General features: G+C 38.6%; 1 protein-coding gene across 2 annotated transcripts in view; it reads right to left on the bottom strand.

Annotated features, from left to right (window-relative positions):
- SLC12A2 (solute carrier family 12 member 2) overlaps positions 1 to 16,541 on the bottom strand; it is a 54,517-nt gene that overhangs the window by 13,659 nt on the left and 24,317 nt on the right. For both annotated transcript variants that reach the window (XM_071455083.1, XM_071455084.1), the window contains exons 8-16: positions 16,382 to 16,509; positions 16,210 to 16,294; positions 12,071 to 12,225; positions 7,207 to 7,314; positions 6,482 to 6,605; positions 5,175 to 5,276; positions 3,925 to 4,080; positions 3,047 to 3,146; positions 2,122 to 2,233 (exon numbers count right to left, since the gene is read on the bottom strand). In XM_071455083.1, the coding sequence (XP_071311184.1) occupies positions 2,122 to 2,233; positions 3,047 to 3,146; positions 3,925 to 4,080; positions 5,175 to 5,276; positions 6,482 to 6,605; positions 7,207 to 7,314; positions 12,071 to 12,225; positions 16,210 to 16,294; positions 16,382 to 16,509 (1,070 nt within the window). The remainder of the gene's footprint in view (positions 1 to 2,121; positions 2,234 to 3,046; positions 3,147 to 3,924; positions 4,081 to 5,174; positions 5,277 to 6,481; positions 6,606 to 7,206; positions 7,315 to 12,070; positions 12,226 to 16,209; positions 16,295 to 16,381; positions 16,510 to 16,541) is intronic.

Raw genomic sequence — 16,541 nt, 5'->3', positions numbered from 1 at the left:
TTTAGTCACTACTAGAAAAAAATTCAAATTCAGAAAACCTCAAAACATGCTTGCACACTACCAATAACACCCCAAACTACAAAATAGCAGGCACTGTCAGCAGCAAAAAGTGAAGAACTTTTACCATCTTTAGGAAGAGGGTTGCTCAAACTTTAGCAATCTTGTTCCTGCAGAGCACAACCCTCTTCCCCAGGGGGTGGGCATCAGCTTGTCCTCCAAAGCATTAACATGGTTTTAAAAGAAAAGGGCTTTGTAAAAAAATATACACAGATGCAGGATGACTTAATATTACACTTTATGGGAGTCTTTGTATCCTGCAGTCAAAGTCACCTCCTCTTTAAGTATTTCCTTTATGTTATTTCTGTGGGGGTGAATCTTTTGTGCTCCTCCTAGACATCAAAATGCAGAATACAGGACAAGGAATAATCAAGAACACAGCAGCCCAGTTTTTGCAGAAGGACACAGACTCAACCAAACGGTCAAAGCTACTGAAGAATGAGGCAGTGCCACCCTTCCTTTAAGAAAGTAATTTTAAATAGGGAAAGAATATGCTCCCAAAGAATCTTCAGAGTTGCTTTCCTGCAAGAAGGATGACACCAGCTTATTCTTTCCTGTACAGCCCTACTTTTAAATGGCAGTGATTACATCTGTGATATCTTATCTCCCTAGCAGTCCTCAGTTTGTCCTTTCATATTCACTGAAATATTAAGTTTATACAGATATAAATTAAAAGCTTTTTGAGACAGAGTATCTGTATGTGGACTGCATTAACCTGATTTGCTTTAATCTGTTCTTTAGATGAGAAGCAAGTCACACTTGGTGAGTGTAATAAATTTAAACACATTTAAGAGCGATCCATGTTTTTATTCAATGTCTTCCAGGTGTGTCACCAGCACCCCCAGCTTGGTGTCAGCTGCAAACCTGTTGAGGGTGGCCCTGCTGTCCCTGTCCATGTCACCTATGAAGGATGTCCCAGTCCCAGAGCAAAGCCCTGAGGGACGTCACTCATCATGGAATCATTGACCACTGGCCACAACTCCTCATCCACTCAATCCTACGCCCTTCAAACCCAGGTCTCTTCAGTTTGGAGATGCCAATGTCCCATGGGACTGTGCTGAAGGCCTTGCAGAACTCTGGGTAGGTGACACGTGCCAGCCCTGGATTACATCTCTTAGTCACACACTTGCTTAAATGCTCTTAGTGATGTGACAGAAGTTAGGCCTTAAGATACGAAGCAAAACTACACAATTCCAGTGTGGTAAAATGCATTTATCTAAGTTTATCAGAGATGCCACAGCCTCTCTGTAGCTAAATGGAAGTTTTGGTACAGGTCACTGTATCACAGCAACCCTGTATCTCAATCACCACAGCTTATGACAAGCTGATTCTGAAGAAAAGCCACTTGGAAATTGCTTCCTTCCCACCATCACAAAACCACTCAAGATTGCCACGTAAGACACTAAGTAGTAAGAACTGTCAGAATTATATCCTTGCAGAACCTCTGCAAGCATATCCTCACTTGATATTCTGACAAAAACATCCAGGGATACTTAGTGAAATATCAAATTTCACTAATTTCACACTTAGTGAAATATCAGGGGCTGGTCAGAAGGGGAAGAAGAGACACTTGACAATTAAATTAATCTGATAACTGAAGGAATAAAAAGCTACTTGGAAGGTTAAAAGCAATTTTTAGCTCTTGGCAACACTGATATTGACTTCCCTGCTCAAGGTTTCTTTTCTCTCAGGCTTTTTAAGAACTCTACAAGGGAATCAATCTCCCAGTGTTCACTTAAATTAGAAGTAAAAAGGTCCTTCAGCATTTAAGCATCAAATTATCAAAGGTAGTGATATTTTTACAAATTTTCCCTGTAGTACACCTAACTGGCATAGTCATGATCCCTTAGCAAAACTTACCAGTGAATCTCTTCATGTGCTTTTTAAAGTCTAATGATGCTTTCATTTAAAAAGAAAACAACCCAAACAAATAAACAATCCAAAACTTAAATATGAGCCACAAACAAAGCCAAACAGGTTAAAAAAACCAAACCAAACAAGAAAGCAGAGAGAAGAAAAACACCACCAAAGTAACTTTATAAAGTAAAGGCAGAATAAACTTACCATATGTACATGGCCACAGATCATCAAGCCCACATTCTTGGTGAAAGCATGGACAAGGTGAAGCAAAGCTGGACGTGCATTTGGAGCACCTGTCATAATTAAGCACTGAGGTCTAGAATTATGAGGGGAAAAAAAGAAGATTGGAATTAGAATTAATCTGGAGTTCTGGGGATTTTTAGTAACAGAAAAGGTTCTTCCAAATATTAGCCATAACAACATATTCATCACTGCAAATTTAATAACCTCGTCCACTTCTACAAGACTATGTTAAATTAAGAAAAGATCAGCTGTTACCCAACTGTCAGCAGATCTATGACTAATTGCATAAAAATTCAGTAATCCCATTAAATCTGAACATCTACAGATTTAAAAAGTTGAAGAACAGATCTTAGACAAGACTAGAGCAGGGGGATTAAGTTTTTCTTCCCCACTGATAAGTCACGTCCCTTGCATTTTTGTCACTTATATTCTCCTGTGTCCAGCAGAAATACTGGAATCATCTGCTCATCTTTCACATTACCTTCCTTCAGAAGACAGAGCCAACCTAATGCAAGTAAGTCAAAGGCAACTTTTAAAACCAATTTTAAAAGAGGAGGTGTCCAAACTTCAGAAGTCATTACAGGAGATCACTTCTCATCATCATCATAATTAATAGGTGATACCATATGAATCCCCTCAAGTAATCTCACAATCTCCTTAGCTGCTCCATTTCATTTTCATGGGTGCTTTGTTGAAAACTCTGCTGCTGCCAGGTTCTTCACAGCCTCAGAGGATGGCACCTCTACTCACAATCCCATTAATCTGTAATTCCATTTACTTGGATGAATCACAGGAGATGAACAATGCCTTAATGGGAACCCTGACAGCAAACCTTGTGACAGCAGCCTAGTGAACAGAGAATTAATTTCCCGTCTTTCAGCGTTACCTGAAGTTTTTCACGTGATCTTCCACTCCTGAGAGCCGGATGGAATGCTGCAGAGCATTCAGGTAAGTCAAGGCTTGAGTTGAGGATCCCCAGTTCACATCTGCTCAAAGATTTGAGGTTCCAATGTGTTATTTGCAGTTGTCTGTTGTAAAGCTTCATGATCACAAAATCTGGACATTGACTAAACCCGCAGATTTAAGCTACACCTTGCTACATTTTATACAAAACCAGTCAACAAACCCTACTTCTTAAAGGCAATTATATTTAAAGCCTACATCTTAACAGGCAATTATATTTAAAGATAACATTTCCATAGAAGTTTAAACAAAAAAGTTAAGGAATAGAGTATCTGGCTTTTTTTATCTCCACATTTCGAAGACCTCAACAACTTCACAGTCAAAAGAATACCACTTGAGGAAAAAATGCTGTGCTATTTTATACCACAGCAAAGAAAAAACTGAATCTCAAAACACGTCCTAAACAAAGTCAGATTATTTTCAGTGGAAAACTGCTACATAAAGCAGATCCTTTCAGATTATTATTTTTACAAGGAAAAGGAAGACTCCACTATCATCTTTTTCCTCCCATATACAGCTCTCTTGATAGCCATAACAAATTTTCCATTTTCCATATGCACCTTTTCATCCAATTGCCATTCAGACATTTATGTCCAAGTGGCATCTTCATAATTTGGGAGGAGGGGGAACAGCAATGACGATGCAGGAAGAATTCCATTTAATTACAACTAAAAAGGCTGAAACAGAAAATTAATCTAGTGGTCCAAACAGAAAGAAGTTACTGGGGTTTTTCCCTAACAAGGCTATATTTTTTTTCCCTTCTTTCCCCCCTCCACAACCAAAAGAAGCCCCTGTACATACCTGGCTTCTTGTAAGTGACATAGATGTAAAGCCCAAGGACTATTACATAAGTTAGAAGTGCTGCCCACCAATTAATGACAAACATTACAATGCAGCACAGAATAGCTCCAATGAGAGAAATCCACATATTGTAGTATTTGAAAGCAGGCCGCCAACCTAGTCAAAATAAAATTTTGGAGGGTAGAAAAAAGAGGGGGAAAATTAATTTAAATTTAAAATGTAAAAGAAGGAAGGCACTGCAAGATTTTCCCTTCCCTTCCCTGGTATTCTGCATTCATTACATGTTAACATCTGAGTTTCAGTTGATGTAAATGCAGAATGGCACATTTATGCTTTCCATTTTCCAGCACCTTTCAAATGAGTTTCCAGCTTTCTCACACAGATATGTAAATGCTCCTAATTTTTCCCCCTAAAAGCACAGCTCAGAAGGGAAGTTTGAGGATGCTTGTTCTAGTATGTCCATTGAACCAGGCTGCCTGACATTAGATTCTTCCTTTCAAAGGTAGAAAAGCATAAATCATCATCTCATACCTCAGTTTCTTACGTACATATATATGTTTTTAGTTGTGCATTTTTACTGTTTTCACATACATGAAAAGTTCTCACCACATGAAAAGGACAGGTATATCCAAACAGAACTTGGGTACATCCAAGTACTGGACTGCCAGTGTTTTACATTATTTGCCACAAGTTTATCCAAAAATCAGGTATACACACCTCCATGAACACATCCAAGATTAACAAGTAGAGTTATTAAAGTTAGAACTGTTTTGCAAACTGTTATGCAAACTGTTATACCCACCTTCTGAGAAGCAAAATAATAAATCTACCCATTCAGTAACTTAAGAAGCTTTTAGGGGAGTTATTCCAGTACAACTTCATGTGAACTGGGTATAATGTACATCTGTTCTGCAGGTACCAGGTTTTGGCTTATTCCTGTACTTTAACCCACACTAAAGGCTATAAAAATGGGGCAATACCACCAGCAATTCCTGTTTCTTCTTCTCTGGAATATGAAACATTAACAAAAACTGAATACAACAAAAGGTGGTTTGCCAGCACCAGCTACTGAATTAGCAAAAATGCTTTCTTCCTCAGTTTCTGAATAAACTCTGAATTACCTTGTGTTCCCTCAGCAAAGGTGACAAAATTATCAGCGCCCAAGCCCTACTGGATCACCCAGTGCTCAAAACTTCAGAAGACCCATGAATACAACATATTAAGCTTTTAATGCCATGAGTAGTTCCTACCTGGAGATTTTGCAAGAGAAGCATGGAATACAGAGAAGTTAATCAAGGCATATGAGGCCAAGAAGAAATTAGAAATAATTGGAGCAATGACATTCAGTTCGGCTGTAAAATGAAAAAAAAAAAGAAGAAAGCAAGGCGTTATCAAAGGTATCACCCAATGGTTTTGAAGATTACAGTGAAAAAATTCTGCTGCAGAGAATCTTATTTTTTTATAAACTCTAAGGGAATGCAGTTTACACCTTTTGCTGACAGAACTTTATGTCAATGATCTCCTATTTACTAAGTTATCTTTTTAACAGTTAGGAAGTGCAGCTTTCAGCTTCAAAAACATAAGCACTACCAAGTGTTCTAGAAGCACTCTGGACATGCTACATACTTTCTCAAGACCATTAATTGAGAAAATTTCCTTCCCAGCAGGGCTTGGATCAAACAGTGCACTAACACACTGGGTTCTGAAGAATTCCAGGAGACATAAATATCACAGACCAACACCATCACAGCAGTAAGCGATGCTTACACCCCCTTCGGTGAGAGGAAAAACCTGATGCTCTCTCCTTTCCTTGAGGCAGCATGGTACAAAACAGTTTTATGCGTATTCTCACCATCATTAAAAAAAAAAAAAAGTGATCAAAATGCAGAATGCACCATCCTAGTCAGCAAGTTTCTAGCTGCAATCAAGCTTCCAAGTCAGCATGGCTCAGCAGGGACCCCAAGGGTGTATCTCTGCCTCAAGCAGAGATGTGGAGGAAGGAGGACAGAGCAAATTGGGAAAAGAAGTTAAAAGCACGGGCTCAGGACTCATAGATGGACACAGCACAATCAGTTTGCCACCTACAGAGAACATGTGTAATTAATTATAACCTGGAGAACCTTTAGCAACAGCAGTGTCAGCACTCAGCTCTGCCATTTGTAACTTAACAGAAAAGCACATTTTAAATAATATTGCTCATGCAAGCTTGCATTTTACTGAAACTGCCATTATTAAAAATCTGAAATAAACTTTCATATTTACAGGATGTTAACACTGTCTCAAGCAAAGGATGTATTTCTATTGACTGATAGCACCTAAAGACAGAGATCTATGATTAAAAAGAGAATTGCAGTTAAAATTTACTGCAGCTCTTGACAGAGTTGTATCTAGAAGATAGGAGGAGAAAGTAAGCCTCAAAATAACCAGATTGAGAGTGCTGACTTAGAATTAAGCTGTGCATTAGACTCTAGGACCCTGTCATCAAGTTCACAACATGCACTGGAATGCTTTCTAAAGGACAAAAGGGGATTGAGATTTACTAAAATTTCAAACTAACCGATTAGTATGAATCCAAGAGCAATTAAAAATGTTAGAATATATCCTCTCAGTGGCTCATTGTTCTTCCCATAGCCTTTAGCAAACATCTGAAATCCTGGATAAATGCTGTCCTTGCACAAAGCCTAAGGGAAAAAAAATTTAAAAAAAAAATCAAGAGTCAACATGCATTTTGCTCATGCCATCTTCCATTGCATAGTATCTTTCTGAACACTTCTGGATAGTTTATAACCACCATACACTAACTGTATTCTCAAATGTCATTGCATCTTGACATTTTGCATTTCCACTTTTCTATCCTTAAGTAATGCCCACCTGCAAGAAGCAAATTTGCTTTTCTGTAACTGTCTATTTTACTTGACTACTGTCTTAGAATCACAAAGTCTTTTTTCTCATATTTTATTTTCTCAGGAAGTGGAAACTTTGCCCAATATACACACTAGTTCTCTGCATCAATACAACTGACTCCCCACTTAACTCCTTTTAACCCAAATTAAGACAGAGAAGGCGATTCAATAGTTAAAAAGAAAGAGCAAAATACACTCAGGAACCCCAAGAAACAGTAACAAACTGCTGTCCCATTCTAAGCAACAGGTAAATATTAGAACAATCCACTGGTGTCACCTGATATGGATAATGACGGCAGCGTGTCAAAGCCCCCTTCCAAAAATCATGACTCAAAATTAAATATTCTTCAAAATGTTACCATTTTCTTCCCTTACTTACCTGGAAGATCTTAGGGGCACTCACAAGAGATGCTAATGCAGATGACAGTGTGGCTGAGAAAATACCTGCAGTAATCAGTGGTGCAAATCCTGATACCATGCTCATGACCTGAAAACCAAAATAGTTTCTTCTAAAATACGGAAAAAAGTACACTAAACAAACAGATGGCACCATAACCACACAAACAGAAAAGAAAAAATACTACACACTCTTCACTTAAAAGCTGTCTGAATATCATGCATTCATATAAATGAATGAGCTAGAGACAGAGCAGGGAGTATAAATGCATCCTGATTTCAGGACCATAGGTGGTGGCTTTTCACACAATATAATTTGAAGCTCAAATTATCAAGGGCAAAAGTCTTCATGGGCGCATAAGAAGATCAAAAGGAAGTAATGGAAGAAGAAATACTTTGGAATGTATTACATATTCCAGCTAACCTATTGCTAACTCACACGGTCTCAGAAACCCCAAGTGATAGATCATGTGAAAACCACTTTTCTCAGAATCTCCATTTTAACTTAGGCTTTTTTTTCCCCAGTCAAAACCTGAAGGTCCAGACAAACTTGGTTCCTATCTCCCCAACATCAAATCCCAGCACATCTCTGTAATCTCAGTGACAGAAGTCAAATGTAAACTGGATGAGTAATGAGCTTCCAGTACCTCAAGGGGCCTTAAAAAAGAGGGAGATTATAAAAAGTGAGTGCCATCCCTGTATATGCCCATGTGGATTGGAAGATCATCTTTAAGGTCCCTTTCAACCTAAAGGGACCTTAAATCTGTGACTCCACTTTTCTACAGATTATATCTGTACCATAGCTGCATGCAGCTTTGCATCTATCATGTGATTTAAGATGCACAACTGTGTAATTAAAAAATGTTCATGGTTTAATAGAATACTTTCCTTTGCAGGGAAAAAAGAGCTGAAGTTGCTTAAAGACAGCCAGTGCTGAAGAATTTTAGTCAGCAGACCAAACTCATCAGGGTGCTTTTCAAGCACAATGTGGTTCTGCATCATTTGCGCTGCTTCCTTGCCTTTTTCACCCTGGCAATCTCATTTAAATTATCAGGAGAGCAATCAAAGGAAGGCAAGAAAAAACATGCAGAAGTCTCCTGTTTTAAAGTTATTGTCACCTGAGATGGTAAAATCTTGCTGTCTAAATAAATCTTACTAGGTCAGATGTTCTCAGACATAATGTAGAGATGACTGAGGAAGTTTTGTTCACTGGGCTAAATTCATGGTAAAATTTAGTGGATTTCTCCAGACCAGACTGACAATGACAGCTGGGCCTCTGAGTCAGCTGAATCTGCTGCACTACATCAGGTTTCACAGGTCAGTCCAAGGCATGCCTTGCTTGAAAGAGAAATTTAATAAATGGAGGTTGCAAAAAATGAGACTAAAGTGTCTGTCAGAGTAGTGTAACAAACGAAGGAGACAACTTCCTGAAGCCTACTTGCAAGGTTATAACAAAAAAAAAAACCAAAAAAAAAGGCATGCCAGGCCTATAATCATAGAGGAGTAAGACTAACAACACCTCTATTAAGCTATCTCTCCTATGCCCCAGTTCAATTTAATTTTATAAGCAACAGAAAAAGTTACAGTTTTCAATGGTAGTTTCTAATAACCCTACATTATGTTACAGAATGAAATTTAAGAGGTGCAAATGCTCTGCTACTATTGCAGAAAGAAACTTCTGCTATAGCAACATAATTAACAAATGAACATTAATTTTTATAGAAGCAGTATGTAAATATTTTTCCCTTTCAAGGATGGCTTAATCAATCTTCCCTCATTATAGAGGGAATCTGTGTACAAGTTTCCCTCACTTCTCACATGTAAAATATTTTGATGCCTTTATTACACTTGCCTCAACTTGCTATTTGCTTCTGACAACCAACTTATATTCTACATTCTCTTCCTAGGTTCTGTCCAATGCCTCCAATTATTGACACTCTCTATTTTTGACTATTACCCCGTTTTATAAATTTGAGAGATATCCCTGCCAAGCCTATGCAATTAATATTTGCCATTTTAAAAGCTAGCAAGTTATGCCTTAGGTTAGTTAAGTGACTTTAGGAAGCTCCTCTAAGCTGGGAGAACACAGGGGGAAACCAGATCCAGCAGAATCAGGGTCCTCTCCCTCCATCCCCAGCACCATCCAGACTTCCTGACCATGAACCAAGGAGCCCACAAAGGCAGCTCCCCATGGCACTGAAATTTTCATCCCTGCAGAGTAAAAGGGCAGAGTGGCCCTGCCACCACTGGTGTGCTGACACAGACATACAGCTCCTGCTGATAAGGGCCTCATTATGTTTGCCTGGCATTTACAGTTAAGGCAGTTTCCTAAATTTCAAGCATTTGGGATCATGAAATACCATATTTTGATACAATTCAGTTCCTTGGTCCTGCACTCTGGAGCAAAACAAAAATTCCGTATTAAAACAACTGAGTTTCATTCTACTTTCAACTTTCATCCAAAGTTGAAAAAAAACCCCCACATTTTAATTACCCAAAGCTGTAACTTTTTGTTGGGAAGCTCTAGACTCAGGCTGTAGAGCCCAGAACAAATTTTTGCAAATACTCTTCTACCAGGTGACAGCCTGGGCGCAGAATAACCAGTGAACAGAAATATCAGAAGCCTGTGAGGAACTATAATTCACTGTAATAGAAACTAAAGATGGTCTTCCTAGGCAGGTCTGACAGCCTGTCTCACCTCCTGTCCTCATTTAGAGTTCCTAATCCAAGATTTCCACAGGTAAATCATACTACAAAGTCATCCATCAGCTGCCTGAACACACCCAAACCCTGAGCTGACCCAGCAGAACTTCAGATCAATTCTTTGCCAAAAGAACTGACTGCAGCACGGAGTGTCCTGAAGTGATGAAGTCATCACACTGTGAACACAAACTGGCACTTTCTGCCCCAGAACCTGCCTGTTTTCAAGCTGGAAGAGAAATACAACAATATTCCCTCACCTCAGGGATTAATTTTAGCTTGGGCAGTACTGTTCTCAGTTATTTACCATATAGAAAAGAACCTGAGAAGTGCACAAGGTGTGGACACCCCCCTTCCCACACACGCCATGCACTACATATGAAAAAAAAATTCTCTCTCCTTACAGCTAACAATCAGAGATACAAAACTGTGAGCAGTTCAGTTATGAAACGGACAAGTGTCTCATTAGATAAACAGCCTCTCACACAAACATTTCCCTTCTGACACCTTCTGAGAAGACAGAATCAGACCCTTCTCAGAGATGCACAGCAAAAGCTGGGAGGGTGAGAGGGAAAAACAGCAAGGGGTAAGTCCCACTGGGTATTAGAAAAATGAAATTTCACAGAGAAGGTTCACAAAACTACAACAAAGCAGGGGGATGTGAGGGGCACCACATTATCTGCGCTGCCTCTGACCTTTAAAGTGACTTTTCCTAATTGACAGAAACTCTTTTTTCCACAGAGAGAGGCAAGAATAATCTGGCAGGCAGAAATACCCTGAAGTACAAGTAACATTTATGTTTAGAACCTTACAACAGTCATGACTTAAAGACACAGAGGAAACCAGTTACAGGCTATTCACAGATGTTTATCTGACAATATGTTGGTTCTTTTGAGCTTAAAACAAACAATGAAAGTCATCAGACTTTGCACATTCGTCAATCCCACAACAGCAATTCTGACTTCCCTGAACAAGAACAAAGTTAACACCTCACAAGATACTCACATTATTACGCTATAACAATTTCATTAGTGGATTTCAGCTCAATCTCTAGACAACTTTTTGTACGCATGTTAGAAAAACTTTGGGCAAAGATGGGACTGTCACAAACCGAACTGGAATCAGTGGGCAGTAAATTCATTTTCCCTTGGATTCTTTCAAACCCTTACCAGCAGCTCATGAACAACCCAGCTGGCTGTGGTGAAAGACTGTGAATTACCCCTTAACTTGCAGAGGATTTTTAAATACTGTAACATCATGTTTAATGAAAATTCATGACCTTGTTACCACTAAAGGGGATGCTGTGATAAACATGTAAAACAGTCTTTAAAATTTCAGCGTATTTTCTAAAAAACCTTAAAAATTTAGCAAGCAAATTACTGACAGAGGCTACCTATGATTAATCAGCATCATTACTGAAAAATCAGTACATTTACCCTCACTGGTGAATGATGACATTCAGGTACCTAAAGAAAGCTGCAGCACCACCATGTAAATATAAGCAATTTGCTCAGAAAAAGAGTAAATATTTATGCCACTTGTGTATAAACACCTAAGAGTTTTCAACATGTATTCATTCTTTTGCATACCAAGCTAGAGTGTACCACACACCTATTCCAGATTAAACTTGTATTTATGGAGGTGAATATATATAACCTATGACTTTTCCTGACAAGCAACTAAAAAAAAAAACACAAGCCAACAAACCCAAGGAAAAAAAACAAACAAGACCTGCCAAAACAACGGGCAACAAAAAGCCCCAAACAACCCAAAAAACCAACCCAGAAACCCAAAACCAGCAAAAAAAACCAAACCAAAAAACCTGCACAGCTCCCCCAAAACAACAAACAAACAAAAAAACAACACAATCACACAAAAAAAAACCAAAAAAAAAACCCCAAACCCCAACAAACCAAAACAAAAAAACCCACCAAGACACCAAATCGACAAAAAAGCCAAAAAACACAAACAAACAAAAAAAAACCCAAAAACCCCCCCCAAAAAACAAAACAAAACAAAAAAAAAAACAAAAAAACCCCAAAAAAACCAAAAAACCAAATCAAATTAAAAAAAAAATCCCCCCCGAAAAAATTTAAAAAAATCTGAACACAAACCCCAATATACAGATTAAGGAGGAAGTTTTATACCTGGAAATTGTTCATCAGCCCATAGTGACAGCCTGCCCCTGCCTGACAGGATGAGAAGTCATAGTTTAGCTTGCAGGCTGCACTGGTGCAGTTTGCCAGCTCGTTGACAATGGTGTCGTTAACATTCCCTGTGGCATCTCGAACTACACAGGAACCTACAATGGACACAACAATAAAAAAAAAGCATTAACAAACTGAACCTGAATTTAAGGATGTGTGCTAACTCCTTTTTATGTAAGCATAATATCACAGAGCAACATTAAAATACCACATTTAGTTTTTTAACACACTACAGTACTAAGCTCATCTTCACTAAGAAGAACAAATACAAACAGAGCAACTGCTCCCTTGGCTGAAACAATCTTTAGTTTTTTAATAGATCTGATTGTAGGAAGAAACAGGAAGTTTTAGCACAGAGGAAAACCATGCCAATAGACTTGCAGAAATTTAAGAGCACAATCCCTGGCAGTGCCCAAGGCCAGGTTGGACACTGGGGCTTGGAGCAGCCTGGGACAGTGGAAGGGAACTGGGCAGGGGTGGGAACTGGATGATCTTCAAGGTCCCTTCCAACCCAAGCCAGTTTATAGTTTTATGACTTTATACTTTCTCTTTTGGTCAATTTTCCTAGATGAGTGCAGATTTGTTTTGTGTGTATAGATCTTTGCAGACAGGTACACTTTTTTTTTTTTTGTTGCAGTTTTTTTTCCCCCAGTCACTATGACTTAGCCATTAAAAAAATCAGTTTCATGGAAGCCTGTTGCAAGCCATTTCCCAATGTTTAAGTAAGCCATCTCCTATGGTATTTTTCAGTTGGTTTTTTGGTGAAAAACAGACACAGAGTACCATTTCTCCCACGTTCTTTTATAATCATCACCTTAACTACTGTCTTTTGTTCATCTATGATTACTTTTAATTTTGCTGGTCAAGAAAATGCTGAGGAAACAGCATTTCAGCCTGTAAGTATTAAGAAAAACTGAAGTCCTAAAAGACCATTGTCTTCTGTTTGAAGGGGGTTTTGTCTCATATATGACAAAAAGTAGATAAGTATTATTTAATATTCTGTAATCTAATAGTAGAGGTAATCAAACTGTTTGAATGCCAGGAAACACTGTGGGGATTGGAATTAAATAAGGAGTGGGGAAAAGTCAACAGTCAATAAAACTCCCTTACTTTAATCTGTCAGGAATCTGAATGACAAGAACTGCCTTACAACAAAACCCTGTGACAGCTAAGGACCTAAATTAACTACTTGCACAAATTAAGTAAGAAGGCAGAGATCTGCTGCAAGTTTAAGTTTATTCAGTAATATTCCTAGGCATCTATGTATGTTGTCTCTCTTCCACGGGGAAAATTAATTCCTGATTAGTTATACCATATTTAAATTCTTGTGAGCCATCAGAACTTGATTAACAGCCCACCACAACACCTGGTCCCAGTAGGTGGACATTAATTAATCCTTCCACTCCTCATTTCTTTTTAAGTTACTTATTATGCCTAACTGGTGAAATTACAATAAGTTCCCTACACCACACACCTGTCTTATGCTTTTCTTGTGAGTATGTGGAGGAGCTGAGGTTTTTTTAATTGTTTTCCTGTTTAACTGGGAGTAAGAGCTCTGTTAAGAGGAAAATAATTTTCTTTCTTCACTATTCAAGTATTAGCCCCAGCCACTCAAGCAGTATATAATGGATTTGACAACACACTTCTCAGCTGAACTATTTGTAAACAACATTTTGTTGGTGACAAGATTGCAGTGGCAGGCCATTTATACTGAGCAACTCATTAAATACCTACAGTGCACTATCACAGCCCTCCTCTTCCTCATCTTGTCAAAGTTCAAACTCAGCTTTGGCAGGACTTTCAGACATGCAGTCAAAATGTGGCAGAAAGAGACATGGCAGTAGGAACAAACTTAATGTGAGCCTTACTGAGAGAGAATGGAGAACAGCAGGCTTGCTCTGTTCTCAGCAGAAGACACTCAGATAAAAGTAACAATAATAAATGTTACTTTCTTTAAGATTCATTCAGAAAAGTTTTATTTATTTATATGATTCTGGCAGCATTTTCCCTAGAAGTCTTTAGGCCTTCCCTCCTGTGAAAATAAGATTTCACCTTTTCACAGGCATTTACAAGCATGTTCCTGCCAAAGTGAAATAGAGCTTTGCCAGGCTTTAAGCATGAGAAAGTTTACAGCCATCTCTATCAAGTTATCTCCCTAATATATGAATTCCAGACGTACTACAGCCCTTCAGAGTGCAGTTCAGAGTGTTTAATTTTACTAGTGCTGCAAACACTTACAGTTTGGCTCTTGTGAATTAGTTTTACTTTCACAACTACAGGAAGCAGGTCATAATGCTACTCAGAACTCTGGCTTTTTTTTTTTTTGTTAGCTTCCCTTGTTCTTAAAGCAGTAAATGTACTTCTTTGAAATCTATCTTCCAAGATTCTTTAAGCAAATTTGCCTGTGAAATCTGCCTCCTCATGCCACCTGCTTGTCTGCCGCAGTCCTTTGCTGAATTATGAAACTGAATTATGCATACCAATGTCTCAGTTACCCTTCTGAAATAGCTGCCTAGGTCTAGCAGCAGGATCAGTAGTTTTCCTTCTTTTTCTACTCAGTTTAGCCTTCTTACTTACTACAGAGCATACAAATAGTGAGTTAAGTTCAGAGTATCTTCCTCCTCTTCAGATATGACTACTCTGCAGCACTCACTAGCCCCTTCACATCTTTAGTGACTTGCTTAAACCACTCCTCTGGGAAAGGAATAAAAGTATTTTTGTGTGTCCAGTACTCCTAATCCAATGCCTCAAAAGGAGCTAAATTTCACTCATGATCTCTGACTCCTGCTGCCTTTTTCTAACGAGCAGAATTCAAAGCATAAGTCAGTACACGGCAGAACGTTTCTGATGAATCAATTTCACGTCCAGTTGGTTTTGCAAACTGCTTCTTTTGTCAGTTTTTATACTGCATTTTTCATGTTTGGAAGCTGATCAAAGTATTCCATTAATAAGCGAGCATTAACAATAATTTCAGTCTTGTGTGGGTTGAGGTTCCAAAGGATTCAAATTTGGTAGCAAGAGGTCTAAGCAGTCAATCTAATTAGGAAATGAGCGTAGCTCATTATGCTGCATAAAGCACAATCACTACAGAGCAACTATTTGGCAGAGCTACACTCCCACGTTAGCCAACAGAGGCAGACTAGCAAGATTGGTATCTTTGGAAAGGAAGTATCATTAGTGGTAAGATCAATGGTCCTCTTAGAAATGGGAATTTCATTCAAAAGGCACCACAGCTATTATAAAACAAGGTCTTTCATGTAAGAAAAATTATTATTGCTGTCAGAAACTAGTTTATGTGACATGACTAAAAAATGTTTCCAATCACAGGCAAGAAATGTGCATGATTCAATTACAATCCTGTAATCTTAAGATTACTAGAATTATTTTATATGTGGGGAAAACATAGTAAACCACTGGTGCTCTACAGCAAGACTGGTATCAACCCCAGGGTGACTTCTACAGAGAATTTCAAATAACTCTGGGGTGGGAAAGACTGGGAAGAGAAGACTCAGATCAGTCTGTAATTATTTCTCCTCTTTTCAGAAGAACATAACACTTCCAAAAGTGGGCTGATGAGAACTGAAGGCCTTTCTTGGTCTCCTCCCTCAGCTGGGGAATTACTGCTCAAACATCCTCACCACAGTGCTCTCTGATCATCCCACAGCTCCCTGCAGGTATGTGGCTGATTACCATAATCCTCAAAACAATACAGGTGTTTTTTCAGTGGGTATTTCCTGAAAACCTGCTTTTCTAATCCAGGGATTATCCCATTGCTAAACTCTGTAAATCCTTTAATGTAAATAACTGCAACAATGAGGCAACACTGATAGAAGTCTTCTGTCATCTTTAGTCTGAAGCAGTCACTTTTCTTAGAAAAGCATCAGTTACTTCACGAAATTATAAAACCAGCTGAAAACTGAATCTCCCAACAGCAAAAACAACAAACCTTTGGCTATTACTTTCCTGTGCAGGAAAGTCAATTACATAACGACTTTGCATAACAAATTACATAAAACCAAATCAAAACACATCCTCGGAACGAACGTGAAAGGATAAAGTTAAAAACATTCTCTATTTACCTACAGATACTGCAATTCCTGCATAAACCAATGTAGTGATTAAGATGGCCAACAGCGTTCCTTTAGGTATGGCTGACTGAGGATCCTGAAAGAAAAACGTCAGTGGACAGTGATGACAGAGGTCAGTGCACACTTGAGTGGTCATGAAAAATGTCTTTAATTCGCTACTTACCGCAAGGTCCCCCGAGATATTTGCACCAGCAAGTATGCCAGTTGCAGCAGGGAAGAAAATAGCAAACACAGAAAAGAAAGTTTCCTCTTGTCGGAAATCCGGCCCAAAATTCTCCATGAATATGTCGGCTGCAGAGGAAGATTTGAGTCTGTCAATATTC

Source organism: Agelaius tricolor, unplaced genomic scaffold (assembly GCF_023055355.1).
Source record: "Agelaius tricolor isolate 1412-34295 unplaced genomic scaffold, bAgeTri1.0.p SCAF_44, whole genome shotgun sequence".
NCBI classification, from domain to species: domain Eukaryota; kingdom Metazoa; phylum Chordata; class Aves; order Passeriformes; family Icteridae; genus Agelaius; species Agelaius tricolor.
The sequence above is the reverse complement of the archived record's forward strand: the minus strand, read 5'-3'. Positions and strand labels throughout refer to the sequence as shown.